This window comes from Labrus mixtus, chromosome 13, assembly GCF_963584025.1.
Source record: "Labrus mixtus chromosome 13, fLabMix1.1, whole genome shotgun sequence".
Lineage (NCBI taxonomy): Eukaryota > Metazoa > Chordata > Actinopteri > Labriformes > Labridae > Labrus > Labrus mixtus.
This window is the reverse complement of record NC_083624.1, coordinates 19,521,192-19,536,199: the sequence shown is the minus strand read 5'-3', so window position 1 is coordinate 19,536,199 and position 15,008 is coordinate 19,521,192. Positions and strand designations below refer to the sequence as shown.

At 41.8% G+C, this 15,008-nt stretch overlaps 1 protein-coding gene across 4 annotated transcripts; it reads right to left on the bottom strand.

The window, feature by feature from the left end:
• Positions 1-122: 122 nt before the first annotated feature.
• On the bottom strand, positions 123-13,588 carry LOC132987169 (integral membrane protein 2B-like). Of its 4 annotated transcripts, none has more exons than XM_061054055.1 (7): positions 13,356-13,588; positions 4,585-4,767; positions 3,515-3,583; positions 2,877-3,026; positions 1,821-1,931; positions 1,485-1,635; positions 123-909 (listed from the first exon to the last, which is right to left on the bottom strand). In XM_061054055.1, the coding sequence occupies exons 1-7, from the start codon at positions 13,437-13,439 to the stop codon at positions 821-823; spliced, it is 837 nt and encodes a 278-aa protein (XP_060910038.1). In that variant the 5' UTR covers positions 13,440-13,588; the 3' UTR covers positions 123-820. The 4 variants fall into 4 exon arrangements, with proteins under 4 accessions (XP_060910038.1, XP_060910037.1, XP_060910039.1 ...); XM_061054054.1 differs by having other exon boundaries at positions 3,515-3,586; positions 13,356-13,587; XM_061054056.1 differs by having other exon boundaries at positions 3,515-3,586; positions 4,636-4,767; positions 13,356-13,587.
• Between the last annotated feature and the right edge of the window lie 1,420 nt (positions 13,589-15,008).

Below are 15,008 nucleotides of genomic sequence, written 5' to 3'. Positions count from 1 at the left end.
AGGAAATGTATGAAGTTTCCCTTCACGTATAAAAACGGTAGAAAAAGTCATTGAGGATTTAAAGAAGTGAAGTGAGACAGGAAGCTGGCAGCTTAACGAGGGAACCAAACAAGAGACGCAGGTTTGTTTTTATTGTTTTGTTTATTGTGTTGGTCTGTTCATATCTTTAGAGATTATATACACAAATTAGTACAAGAGTTATCAGAAAAATTACACATTCAAATAAAAAGATAGACAACCCTGGTGAAAAAGACTGAAACCAAAGTGTGAGTGTCCTCCTGTGAACCCCTCTCTCTCTCTGCTGCAACTCATAAAGCTAAACAAGTGACGCATTCGTCCACTTTCGTGTATATAAAGATCATTCTCCAGTTAAGAAAGACACATGTGCAGTGTTTAAGAACTACAGCAGACAAAGTACAAAATAAACAACATGAAAAAAAGCCTCCTGGACTGATCCGTTATAAAAACTCGCTGTTTTCTCCTGAACTCTGACTGAAGGAAAGACAGACTCAATTTAGCGTCGTCTGTTCAGATCAACGCTCATGCTATATTTGATTAGAATAATTTACTGCTTTATATGCCTACTTTAGAGAGTTATTGTCTGAAAAGTTTCCAAAGAGATCCCCGTACAGAAAAGTGAAAAAAATCTTTTTTTTCTTTTTTTTTTAAACACCGATGAAAATTCAAACAGCTTCACATTTCACTCCTCTCACTCACTCAAACTACCTGAAGATAGAAAACGAAGAGACAGGTGAGCATCAACACTAATCTCACTGCACCCCAGTGACTTTAAGAGCAGGTGTGAGACCGCAGAGGTCTCTTAAGGGTGACAGATCAGAGTCTCCACCACCGTGTGGCTCTCGAAGTGACGGATCTTGCGGCAGTTCATGGCTTCACGCTTCTGTATGCCTGGAAGACAAAGAGAAGGGGTTAGCACGCTGCTCACACGGACGAGGTCAGGTGTTCACTGGTGCTGTCACGCTTTCAAAAAACTCCTGAAAACATTTTTTGGGTTGAGCTGCAGTGCAAATTTTCTCAAGCGGGGTTTCTCCGGCCGGCCTCTGAGTATTTTTTCTGCAGACAGTCTGAAACTCTCTTCAGACTGCGTATCCACTAGTACCGTAACTAACCTCAGCCGTCATCACGTCTTTGTACATTCATAGAGACACTTTCAGGAGTGTAAATGTGAGGCTCGATGGAGAGACAACACAGATACATCTATGGCGTTCAGACTGATCGCATACAGACACGTGTTTGTTGTAGGTCTTTCAAAAATGTTTCTAAGTTGACTTAATTAAACTGGAGTTGCTTTTGAGTTAAACCATCCTGATTCTTCAGATTTTTGGGAATTGACACTTTGTTTGGAGCTCTTAGCAGCCACACTCCGTTTTCAGTGTTTCCCAGAGCGTCCACATGTGCTCAGTGACGGCGAGACTCTTACTACTTTTAAATAATCTATTAAAAAAAAGAATCACGGTTCCTACCCAGAATCCTGTCTCTGCGCTGCAGCTTGAAGGTGTCTTTGCCCCTGCAGAGGTTATAGATGAAATATCCGAGCTGGTCGACGCTCTCCAGACGCTCGGTCACGATCATCTCCTCGTGGACCAGGTACGACTGAGGCAGGTAGGTGCCGGCCTGGCAGAGAGAGAGCAACACAAACATGTGAACCATGAACTGATTAGCGTCAGCTGCTTCTTTAAGACTTTAACGTCTCCGAGCTGTGTTCAATAAGATCACTTCATTTAGACTCTTTGTTTCTGTCCGCTTGTTGTTTTTGTTACATCACAAGCCAAGATTTTCGCTGAAACATTTTTCTTTACCTTCACGTTGACGAGCAGTTCCAGGAAGTCTCTGGGCGGCATCACGACGGAGGTGTTGAGCGGGATGACGTAGCACTTGTTCAGACTCAGATCCAGGTAGGCGGTCAATTTCTGAAAGAGAAAGAAACATTTACACGCCAAGAACCCAGAGCTTTAAAAAGCTAAATTCTTCCTTTCTTCATTCAGCCATGAAGCTTTTATTATGATTATTTTGAAATTTTCACAATATTAACTGCATTTATACGACAGTCAGGTCACATTCACAAACATGAATCAAATGTTTTTTATCCAACATGAATACAAATCAACACTAAACACCCTGAACTGTCTGTGATTTGGAGGTTTGTATTTAAAATCCTCAGAAAGAGTTGATTTCTATTAACAGCTTCTGATATTTAATACCCAGATCCTCCACTTCGTTAAAGACAGAGTCAGCAGATTCCTCCTTCAAAATAAAATACAGACTCATCCTAAAGTAAAGCTGCTCCATCGTCCCTTCTGGGCCTCCATACATGTGTGGTGGTGACTGTGTCTGCAGAGACTCTGTCCTCTGACTGGATTTTACTGTTCTGGTTTGCGCAGCAGGTGAGTTTAGGAGTGGATACAATTCAGAGATTGGCAGAGCAAATATGACGGACGTGGACGTAGCAGCAAAGAAGAAAAAATATAATCACAGTGTGGAGAAACACCAAGCGGATAAAGCTTGTTCTAAAACGAGGGTGAACCTTGTGTTGGCTTTTACCCGTGGACGTGGAGTTGGTCTGCTTCCTGTTGAACAGGCAGGTGACAAACACCGGCGGTTAGCTTGTGCTAACGTGCGTTAGCTTGCAGTGTAGGTACAAGCAGTAAACGTACTCACTACGTCCTGCAGGGGGCGGGGCTTCTAGAGGAGGAGGGGCCAGTTTGAATGCTTGTTTACAAACATTTCTACTGACTCCGCCTTTAAATGACATTCGGTCTTATGATAATCAATACGTTTAGAAAGAAACTGGTTTAAGTCAAGAATCAGCTGATGGGGTGTGATGTCAGACTGTGGGCGGAGCTTCGTAGTCTCACCCTCTGGAAGTCGTGGACGATGTCGGCGGGGTCTCCGTCGTCGAACTCGGGCACGGGGACGCTGATAAGCTCCACCTGCTCCCTCTCCAGCACCCTGATCCTTTCCTCCAGCTGTCGCAGAGGGAACGCGTTCGCGGCCTCCAACTCCACCTGCAAACCAGTTCATCACATCAGTCAGTTACTGCCATAACTTAATTTCTGGATAAATGTCAGCAGATGGTAGTTATGATTTGTTTGACTGCTCTGTGGACTGATTCTCCTGCTGCTCTTAACACCGAGGGGTTAAATAATTGAATAGATGGATGAATAAATGTAGCTGCTTTTACTGGTCGACTTTCTAATGATTCATCTTCTTAGAAACAGGAACAAAGTTCTCTTAGAATTAAAAGGAATCAAACCCTCTCCGTGCACAGATTTGTAAAGAGCGTTTGTGCTGTGAGTCCTCTGCAGACTGAGGTCAGCTAGTCGATCAATAACCAGAGTAATCATCAATCAGTGACTCTGTGTGCATCGATTTGTTGAAAGAGACTTTAAACCGTCATGTGTGCTGAACTCAAACACGTTAGTTCTGAGAGGCAGCAGGAAGTGAAACTGCCTGAATGACGCGAGCAGTGTTGATGTTTTTGAGCGGGTCGTACCTCCTCTTCCTGTCGGATCAGGTAGTCGTCCTCTCGATAGTTCACGCCGCAGAAATACACCTCATCCTCCTGCTGAGACCAAAACATGGAGAACATCAGACGTTTTCGGTTGAACCCTTTCAGTCATGCAGGTTGACTGTCACACGGTTTGTTCACTTCACATGTGATCTCACTGTACAGTTTCAAAGCTGGTTGGGTCTTACACAGATTAAGGTTGCTGTGCACCTGGACGCACTTGCATGTCACGACTGCTGTATGACCGTCACTGCTCTGTAGTTTATTACAGGATGCTTTACATTTTAGAACCGTAAAAGACAAAAATATGGGGAATAGCATATATTTGGAAAAGCGTGTCTGTGACATCAACGGGGCTCTTCTGAAGAGTAGCGCTTGGTGCTCCATTGGCAGCCAGCTGCTGCAAAAGCTCTCTCCTCATTGAAAACAAATGAAAAAAGATGCTGGCCCTCAGAAAATACACCAGGTGGACATGGGGGCCTTAAACTCTTATATAACATCAATCCAGTTACTTAATTTACATCCAATCGTATGTAATGCATCGTACATTATATTAGATTGTCTGTGAAATAAAAAAATGGTACAAAAATGACTCTTATTGTGAAACATATAGGGACAGAAGATCTCAGGATTACAGATTAACAGAGTAAGAAGAGTTCACAAGCAGATATAATCCCCACAAAGACGTGTTCCTCCTCTCCCTCTCGGACTCTCCTGACAGTTCTTAACTTCGCTGTGTTCCTAAGGTTTGGTCTGTTGATCATCCACTCTGCTCAGTAACCTGCTCATTAAGGCGGAGTTAACACCGATATAAAAAAAACAGCTCAGACGTTTACCTGCTCCAACCTGTCGGGTTATTTTCCCCCTAAGAGATCTGATTTATGGTTTTGTTCTTTTGAACACAGATGTGAATACATGCACTGCTTTTGTCTTTCAGGAATGTGAGAGTTCTTTTAATTCAATATTGATCACATACACGACTTTCCTGGACAAATATCAAAGCCATGTGTCAAATTTAACCCTTTCCTTCCAGGTGGAATGCAGGTTCAGTTTACCTCGCTGCTGTCGAAGGAACTGTCCCACCCTTGTTGGTGCTGCCTGCTCACCTCCATGATGTAATAGCGGTACAGGTAAGCTCCTCCCACCACCACTCCAGACAACATGAGGGCCACGCCAAGACACATGCACCAGCACCAGGCCCGGGACTGATGACGCACCACGAGGGCTGCCTCGGCATCCTGCAGGATGGAGAAGAAGACCTCTGATTAGTCCTCAGATTCAAACGTTCACTCTGAATATATTCCATACATTAACTCATCCCACAAACAGCTCGTCTCATGAGACTAATTTCATATTTTCATACAATATGATGATTCAAATAGCAGATTATAGATTTGCAAACCACATGTCCACGTTAGTCTGGTATCTTATCAGGTTCGGTATTTAAAGTCGCACGATGCAGCCAGTCATTACATTAAAAAAGAAAGATTATCTCCGGCCTGGCATGAACAAGAGTAGTGTGGGGTCATTGTTCGCATCTGTGATGATGTGTTTGTGTGTGTAAACAAAGGCCTTATTTTAAATGAATGAACAAGGCTGTTCATCCCAGTCATACACACACAAACTCAGACTCTAACACACACGCAGCAACATGGTGACTCATCACAGGCAGACTGACAAAATGTAAACAACACAAAGTGTGGAAATGACAACGAAAGAAGAGAAAGTCGGAGGAGGGTAAAAACCTGGTTTCTTTCAGAACAGGTCCAGACATATCTTTGTCTCTGCATATCAAGCTGGACTTAATTCAGTTTCAGATTCAGATGTTAACTGTACTATTCTTTTAACTGCAGCCATCGCTCAACAACAACAATAATGAGGAGAGGCTCCATGCTGACTTTCATTTGGATTCTGTGTTTGAGCTTTAACGAGCTGATAACTGAGTCAGCTTTACGGTCAGAAATATAAATAGAGACAGATCACCTTGGGTCGAAAGAGGCTGCAGATGAAAGCAGGAACAAAAAATGAAAATCAGACATTTCAGACGGGCAGAAAAAAGTCAGTAAATGTTTCTGTTTCTGGTGATGAACGCAGCAAAGTGTGGGGGGACATTAGACAGAATAAAGAGGAAGAAATGTTTTTATAGAGAGCAGCAAACACTCCATCTGTCGGGGGAGTGTATTATGACCGGCAGAGTGTTTGACACACACACTCTCTAAAAAGGGAACATTTCCTCTGGCTTTTCTGTCAGCTGAAAGGCGAGCTTCGTTCCGATCACTCACTCGCTCTTTGACTTCCCGAGAAGAGGAACTGGAGGTTCACTAGACGAGGGGGACACTGCTGACTCAACATCAACAACACCGACCAACAGACACAGGAGGAGAATATTAAACAGCTCAGTTCACTTCAGTGTTGCAGCTCCAGCAACAAACACGAGCCTGGCTCTTGATTTTTTGTGCACATGTATTATATCAAAATAATACCAAACAGCTCAGGTGTGAATGCACAGTTCAGCAGTTGTGACCAACTGTAAGAATATTTTTATAATAATATTTCCACTTCTCTTGAAAACTCATGGGAAACAGGCAGCTCTAGATTCTGAGGAAGTGATTGTTCTGTTTCACAACCACCTCCTGAAGCTTCAGAAACATGACCCAACATGACTTCACATGTTTCATAATTACAACACACACACTGGTATGTCAACACAGTGAAGAAAACCAACGTCCCTCCCAACAGGAACACCATGTACCCTCACAAACATCCACACATCTATTTACTAAAATATATAAACGTATTATTTGGAGAATGACGCTGAATCTAAAGATAAAATGGCTGATTGCTGAAACTTTGGGAGGCTTTGTGAGATGCCCGTAAAGTAGAAAACAAAGGTGGCTAAAGTAAAGTTTGATGTCTGAACTCCGCAATTTAGAGTCACCAGTTAACCTAACGAGCATGTCTTAGTACTTTGGGAGGAAGCCGGAGTACCCGGAGAGAACCCACGCATGCACAGGGAGAACATACAAACTCCACACAGAGAGGCTCCTGTCAGACAGGGATTCAAACAAGGAACCTCCTCACTCTGAGGCAACAGCAAATCACACTGCATCGTCCTGCATACAGGGAAAGTGGCAACAGGTCGGACACGAACAGGAGCAGCCAGCCTCGAGGACAAAATCCCTCGAACAGGGGGCGCAGACGCAAACCACCAGCACCCCACATGCTACTTATATTTTGATCAAATCTTTTATTTTATGAAGATCTTTGTTGTGTTCCTCGAACATGTTTTTGTCAGTTCATTCTTCAAAGTGTTTCTAAATGAACCTGCGGCTAACGCCTGCTTCACATTTAATTAGTGTCCCAATTATCAACAGCCAAATGTTTAACCACGTGACCTGTTTGATATCACCAACAAAGGAGGCATGACATTGTCCCGTGTGAGAACTGAAGCAGCAAATAAAGAAAGCTGACTAAAGCAGAAAGCCGACGTGTTTCTCATCCAGGAAGTAATTCTCCTGCGTTCAGCCTTTCTCTATCTCTGCTGCCTCCGTCCATTTCCTGTTTTGTTGCTGAATCACCTCTGTCCTGTTCTTTGTGTGTTTTTATCCTCTGCAGCTGATTCAGCTCCTCTTTCATCCGAGCATGTACAACGTGCATTTTAATAACTGAGGATTATTACACTTTAAACATCGATAGTCTGTTCACTTTAATCCCGATCACGGTTCAGTGTCAGGTCAAAATGTCTTTAGATGGATCAGCCTTGCAGAGTCCTGAACACCTGTCCACCTGAGAGCAGCCCGTGTGTGTGTGTGTGAGAAGACAGGTGAGTATCGGTGTCAGTCAGTGGAGACACGTGAAACACCATCCTCCTTTTGTGGGTCGACTTCATCAAGACTAAACTTGTTAGTGAAATGTTAGTGAAACGGGAGACACCTACTCTTTTTCTCAGTTTAAAATTTTATTTTATTTTTCATACTTTCTGGTTTTACATTCCGTTATTGAGAGACATGCTTCTCACACACGGAGGCCCATATCACACACACATGAACCAACTGTACCTGTGGACATGCACTAATGGAAATGTTCATTGTTTTTTGGGGGGTTTTTTTTTGGGGGGGGGGGGGGCTGCTACGGGAGCACACCTATGCTGTGGGGGTTCAGTGCCTTGCTCATAGGCACCTCCGCAGTACTCAGGAAGTGACCTGGCACCTCTCCAGCTACCAGACCAACTTTCATATTTTGGTCCAAATCGGGACTTGTGCAGACCAAAATATGGAAGTTGGTCTGGTCCCCAGGTCCCTACAGACTGAGGCCTGGTTCTCATGTAGGCAGGTTATCTGTTACACCAAAGTTTTCCTCATATTTTAAAAAAATCAGTTTTTCTGCCTCACGATATGTCTGTGTCATCAGTGTTTCCCCTAGGTTTACAGCTTTGGGGGGGTGGGGGGAGACACACGCCGAAACAAACACTTGAAGGAATCTTGCTGTTCATGCGTTACTTTTAATGACAGCTGTCCTTTTCTATCGGAAAGGTATCCTTAAATGACTTCTTCCCCTGATTTCCCACTCTATCCACTATCCTATCTCTTCAATAAAGGCCCAAAAAGCCCAAAAATAAATCTGATTTTTTTTTTTTAAACTTGAACTTCAAGGGGGGCGTTGGTGAGGCGGGCCGCCCCCCTAATATAATGGTAGGGGAAACACTGGTCATGGTGCAGGTCTTCTCTGGGTGAAGGGTGTGTGCAGTTATGTCCTCCTGTCAGGTAATCTTCCTTCTTGTTGGGTTTTAGCTGCCGGCGCCCTGCAGGAGGCCGTGTAAGCTCCCCGGCTGAGTCCCAATCTGACTGATTAAAGAGTAATCCTCGGCATGCCTCAGACGACGGGCAGAGGACACACGGGAGAAGAGCAGCGTGAGGCCTGAGCTGTAATCTGCTAATGAAGGTATGAAGGAGGTAAAGAGGAGAGTATGAAGATAGATAAACTATTATTCCTGCAAAATGACGGAGGAGGAAGAAAGGAAGACAACCGGCCTTCAAACGGGACTGACTGAAGATGACATGCATGCAGAAGGTTCCAGCAGGCAAACATAACTCATGTTCATTTCTCTCTTTGAATAAATCACCTGCAGCTCAGACACGCAAACAAAAGTCATAAATACTAAAAAACAATAATCCATATCTCCATCGGTCCTTCTGTTAATACTAAAATATCGACTTCAAACCTCCAGAGACAAATGTGACGTCTGTAAATAACGACTTCTGTCCGAGCAGCTGTCGTCAGGCCAAAGCCGTAATTTCATTTAAACATTTAAGATAAAGGAATGTAAGTAATCCTCGCATCTGATTGGCTTAAAATCAGATCAATTAACTGATTATTGGACTAATCAATTCAGCTCTCAGTCTTTAAACAATAGAGCGTGGAGCACCTGTAACCTGAGGATGAACTCACAGAAGAACTGGAGCACAGAAACATGAAATACAAATGACTTAAATGCATAAAAAGGAGAAAATTAAATAAATGTTTTTTAATCAGGTTTAACGCCAGCTGGCCGCTCAGAGCAGGACGACCCAAAAACTGTGAAATCTTGTGTCCTCGGGCTCTGAAGTCCGACCATATGTCTGCATGAGATCTGCATGAAATGACCCAAATACAGTGACAGAAACACTGAGATTATTCATCATATCATCACAGAACCGAGTGCACACAGATGTGGATGTTACCTGCAAACACAGGTCCAGAAACTGACGTTTTTTATCTCCATCCTCGATTTAAATAAAGATTACAACAGAGGGACGTCCCCAAAAGACTCGACATGAAACTAACGAACCTGTTATGAGTCAAAAAGAACATATTTAGGGTATCTGCATGTTGAGAATAAAGAGAAGTGATCCATCTCTGTCTCGTATTGTTTGGTGAAAAGATGGCCGACAATCCTGGTAGTAAATAAATAACTTTCTGTGGTTTGAATCATTAACTCGTCTGCTTCATGACCCGCGGCTGCTTTTATTTCAATGATCAGAATAGAAACTTTGAGGTGTCGTCGCCTCATGAATTCATCAGTGCTTTGTAAATAGCAGCTTCATAAATACACGTATGAATAAAGTTTCATTCTAACTTTATCGACACAGTCAGTGAGTCTTTTTAAAGCGCCCTTCTGTCCGAGCTCAAACAGCAGTACGCCTCAGACTGATACGCCCCACGAGTTTTTTTTAAACCACGTTCACATTTAAAGACCAGGCGTCTATGGTCTCTTTAACTGGTTATGAATAAAACACATCAGTGGATGTTTTAATGTAGACAATCGAGATAATGCCGTTCTTAGTGCGCGAGTGTGTACCAGGATACACTGCTGCATGCGAGCTGAAGTGGTTTTTCACAGAAAGAGACGTGGTCATAACGATCTGCAGAATGGGCACGGTGACAACACACAGCGGGAGAGTCACCGTTCATTTAGACGAGGTCTAAGAGAGTTCAGTAAAGCAGATCAGATTCTGATTAACCTCATGATTAATTAATGGACTTTTCTGAGAGGACACAGCATGACCAAACCGCCTGTTGAAGTCTGTAACTTCACCGTCTGTCGGGGGAGAGAGAGTCAGACTTATTCTGCCGAAGAGACGAGAGCTTTTGATGTGTTGTGAATTCGATGCTCATACATGCAGAACTCTTCTACACTTTAATAATAAAACTTTTCCAGCAGTTTAAGATCTGAGCATTGCTGACGTCTGTTTGTTTTTATGACTGAATAAAAGGAAGCACAGTTAATATAAACAGGAGTGGCTCCTGCTGCTGTGAACACACACAACACACAGAGAGACTCTAAACTAAGCATTTGGACAAACTTAGCATTAATGTTTAGCTTGGTCTATTTTTTTCCAAAGCTATAAATGTCTCAGAGAGACAGGCTGAGGATTTAGCCGATTGGTTAGAGCCCAGTTTAACCCGTTAAAGCCTGAGACAGGAAAGGATGAAGATGTCACAGTGACAGACTGATGGAGAGAATCAACACAGAGATGATACAGGATGTGATAAAAATCAACAAATAAAAACAGTTTGTCCTTATGTCTCAATAACGTACTCTAAAGTTGAATCCAAAGCTGCAGATTTGTTTCTAATGATACGAGACATCAAGACATGAGCTAATCAGACCTATTTGGTTTTTTGAACCAGGCTGTTAACATGTTAATCTCTGCTGTAAAAACAGGCTTTTTGAATGGGTGTGTATGTGACTTCCTGTGCTTCTGCAGCCAGCCTCTAGTGGACACTCAGGGAACTGCAGGGTTTTGCAATTCAGCATCTGCCTTATGTTTTCAAAACCGGAGGTTACCACTTGGTTACGATCCAATTTAACATTTGTGTATCAAACAATAACACAGGACATGAAAATACCAGAATTCCCCTTTTGACACTGGATTTTTCCTGAACTCTGTTAGTCCAGAGTGTGCTATGTTTGCAGACGCTTCCATCTCCGGGTGGAAAACATTGAGGCTGATCATCCAGATAAAAGTGAAGTCGGACTGAAACTCAGGGGGGGGGGGGGCGTGAAACTGAGCCGGGCCGAAATGTAACAATCAACAGCCACAGAAACCTCACAGGAAGACAGGAAGTGCACCACATCCCACAGAGCTAGAGATTAGACAGCTGAGACAAGAAGACGCATGTCTAAATTAAACGGGTTGATCTATTTGCATTCTTATTCAATGGATTTCACTTTAATAAACTGTTTTCTCACCTTGACAGGAGCATCAGAAACCGTGCAAACACACTCCGCTTTCTGTGGTCAGAGACATTCAACAACTTTAAACATGCAAACAACTCAAAATTCCTCAAACAGGAAGAGAGCAGAACAGGGTGGAGTCTAGACTTTACCCTGAGAGACAACACGGCTCAGCAGTCGGCTTCAAACTGCTGATTTATCCACTTTATTGCAGTCATTTATTCTGACACACATGTCACACTCACAGCTGATGTTCTGCTGCACAAAAACAAACCAACACATTTTTTGAATCCTGGAAAACCTCGTTTTAAAGCTCCTTCAGGACTCAAACTAAAATCTAACATCTGAGAGTCTTCTGTATTTCTGCACCCGACAGAAACCATCAGAGCTCTTCTTCAAAGATCAAACTGGACTTTCCTCAGAGGACACCAAATCTCCTGTTCGAATCAATTTACCAGCCGATCAGGATCTGGTTTGTTTGCAGATCAGATAATCTTGTATTTTGCAACTCTCTCTCCAGTGCTGCTGACGCACTTTACAATGTCCTGTCTCTATGACAACAGTCAGTTGATAACAGATGCTGTATGACCAACACTGCTCCGTTAATTTTTACTGCATGTTTTATATATTACATCGTTTATTTCCCGATCAGACACGGAGCAAGGAGGATGAGGGTACAAGTCGTGATCTCTAGGCGGAAAAACTACGGGGAATATCATACATTTAGAAAAGAGCGCCGGTGACATCAACAGCACCTTTCTCAAAAGCTGGAAGTTTTCAATTTAGCGGCCGCACAGAAAATGCAAAGACACACTTTTCTCTAGGCGGCTGCTTTCTGCTGCAACGCTCTCTACTAATTGAAAACAACTTATAAAAGATGCTGGCGCTCAGAAAAAAAAAAAAAACGCCAGGCGGACACGGGCTTTATATTTGTTCTGAGCTTCAAAGTCACCTTGAAGTAGATTAATTTATTAACATTTGAGATTTTAAAAACAGGATTAAAGATCATTTGACCAGTTAATGCACACCTCTCTAATCTGACCAGGACGTCTTGTAATAATATAAAACATCTTAACGTCAATTTATGTGGTGAAATTAAGTTTCTATAAAAACAGAAAGAAGAAACAAAGCAGCTAAAAAACCTCAGGAGAACAAATCAGACATCATAAAAAGACAAGTGAACTAAACAGTGTTAAAACGAATAATACACCAGAAGGAAATTCATTAAATAATGATATTTAAGTGAAATTAACAGAAATATTAAAAGATAATTTTGATATAATTGACCTCTAAAAATAAAGATAATTACCACTAAAGCTGATTTAAAGTATGTGTGTAGTATATAAAGTTATTAAACAAACTAAAACCAGTTCTTAAAAGCTTTTTATGAAGATAAAAACTCCGCTAAAGAAATAAATTAAACACTCATAATATTTTTCATGTTAAAATCAAGATTATAAGATTAAGAAAATATCAAAAACAAGACAAGGAAGTGGACAAACTCGTGAGAGTTAATCAAACAGAGAGTGGTCAAAGGAAGTGAAAGTTAAACATTAATGACAAACCAGAAGGAAATTAATTAAACAATGATATTTAAGTGTAATTAATAGGAATAATAAAGATATTTTTTCTATAATTGACCTCTAAAACCAAAGATAATAATGACTAAAGCTGATTTAATGTCTGGTTTTAATAACAAAAAAATTAGCTTTTGTTAAAGTTATTAAAAATGTTCTTAAAATCTTTTTACGAAGATACAAACTGGAGAACTGAAACACTGATATACTTTTAAATATGTAAAAGAATAGAAAATGTCATATTATATGTTAAAAATAAAAGTTGAAGAACAGACGAGGAAGTAGACAAACTCGCAGATTACAAAACGATTAAACAAAAATAAACACAAAAGGCTGATTTAATGTTGCAGTGAGGTGAATGTAAAGTGTGTAAAAGTGATTGAAATACTGAAATATACTCGTAGTGAAGGTAAATATTCTCGTAGAGGAGGTAAGTAGGTAAATAAGTCGGTAAATGTTTGAACAAACTGCGTCTGTTTGCTCGGAGCTGCTACATGCTAACTGTTAGCATTGTTAGCCATTTTCTACTCACTTTGTCCTCCTCGGGAATCAGAGTTTCGGCGTCTTTTTTCACATCTTTCTGTCCCAACGCGGAGTTAAACGAAACTTTAACCATCCTGGAAAGTCCCACCGGGTAGCTTCACGACAGAAAAACACGACGAAAAGCAGTTTTTAAAACACGAACAGATAGATTTTGCTCCGAAGTAAAGTACACGCACTTTTCTACAGTACAGTCTGATCTGTTGTGATAACGGCCGACAGGTTCAGCTGGGCACGAGACCGCGAGAGACACTTCCGGCTCGGCTTCAAAATAAAACGCAGCTATGTGGAAAACTGGCAACATATCCGAGTTGGGTATGGCTGCATCCTGGCGCCCTCTCAACTTTGACATATCCCGATGAGCTGGTCAAAGACGTATTAGTTAAGGATAATGAGAAGTGACTAACTAAGAGCACTTAACTGCTGTACTAAACAATTTCATTTCATTTCAAACCTTTATTTATTCTCAAAAGGACACAACAAACACTCAGAATCAGTGACAAAAACCACCGTGATCCATTAAAATAGTTACAATTTAAAAGAAAATGGCTAGAAATCACATTTCTAAACACTGGAAGAGAGGGAAGGAGGAGGACATTCCACGAGTTACACTTACTTATTTTAACATAAGGTCACATATTCTCCTCGTCTTCAACCAGTTTAAATAAGTCTCAGAGCTCCTCAAAACATGTCTGCGAAGTTTCTTGTTCTAAATCCACTCTGATCCTGTATTTGATCATGCTTATAAACCCCTCTATTTCAGCCCTGCTCAGAACAGACTGTTTCTGTGTCTGTAGCTCATGGGCGATTCTAGGCAGGGGCCAACAGGGGCCAGTGTAGCACTGAGCTTGGTCCCCCCTGTGCCCCCCCCGTAATAAAACAATACATTTATGTTGATGATATTGCACTGATGCAAATCACACACAGATCTTAAATCAGTAGATTGGTCCACCCCTTCAAATCAACAACCATAAACAGGAATGCCAGTTCTAGCCATTCTACTTCCGTGTGGGCTCAACATTCTCGTTAGACCCTTTAGTAGTGATGTTACGTTTGACACCGAGACTTTGAAGCGTGTGTCGAATAGTTGGGGCATTTGTAGCCGAGGCCCCGTATCGAGGCTTGTGTCATTTTCAGGGAAGCGCGTCATCGATGACAAACGAGGCCTCACTTCGAGTAGAACTACGTCATTGATTTGTTTGTGTTTCGGGTTGTGGATAAAAGGAAGCGAAACTCACTTGTCATGTCTCCTTGTGAGTTTGCGTTAGTTGGTTGTTGAGAGTTGGAGTTTTGGTTCTATTTTTTTTAGAGAAATGGAGCCTGCGAGAAAGAGGAAAACGTCTCCTGTTTGGGAGCATTTTGAGTTATCATCTCCCAATAAGGTAAATGTTAAAACAAAACATTTGTTCAGCGGTTCCAGGAACTGAACCCGAGCTTCTATGTCGAAGTGGCGCTGCCATAACCATTATGCTACAAAGCTTTAATTTAATGCCATGCTGAGTCGTTTCAATTAGTTGTTACTATTTCTGTCACTATCATCATTTTCTGTGTTCATTATCGATGGCCTATTATTTTGATTTGAAGGTGAAGTGCTTGGTGTGCCTTAAGGAGCTTTCTTTCAATCTTCCTTTTTTCCTGGACTTGT

Excerpts from the sequence above, each read along its gene's own strand:
- LOC132987169 (XM_061054054.1), bottom strand. The coding sequence starts at position 13,439 with ATGGTTAAAGTTTCGTTTAACTCCGCGTTGGGACAGAAAGATGTGAAA. Across the intron at positions 4,768-13,355 it reads TGATTCCCGAGGAGGACAAA|GATGCCGAGGCAGCCCTCGT; the intron begins GTGAGTAGAAAA and ends TCCATCCTGCAG. Across the intron at positions 3,587-4,584 it reads GTTCCTTCGACAGCAGCGAG|CAGGAGGATGAGGTGTATTT; the intron begins GTAAACTGAACC and ends TTTTGGTCTCAG.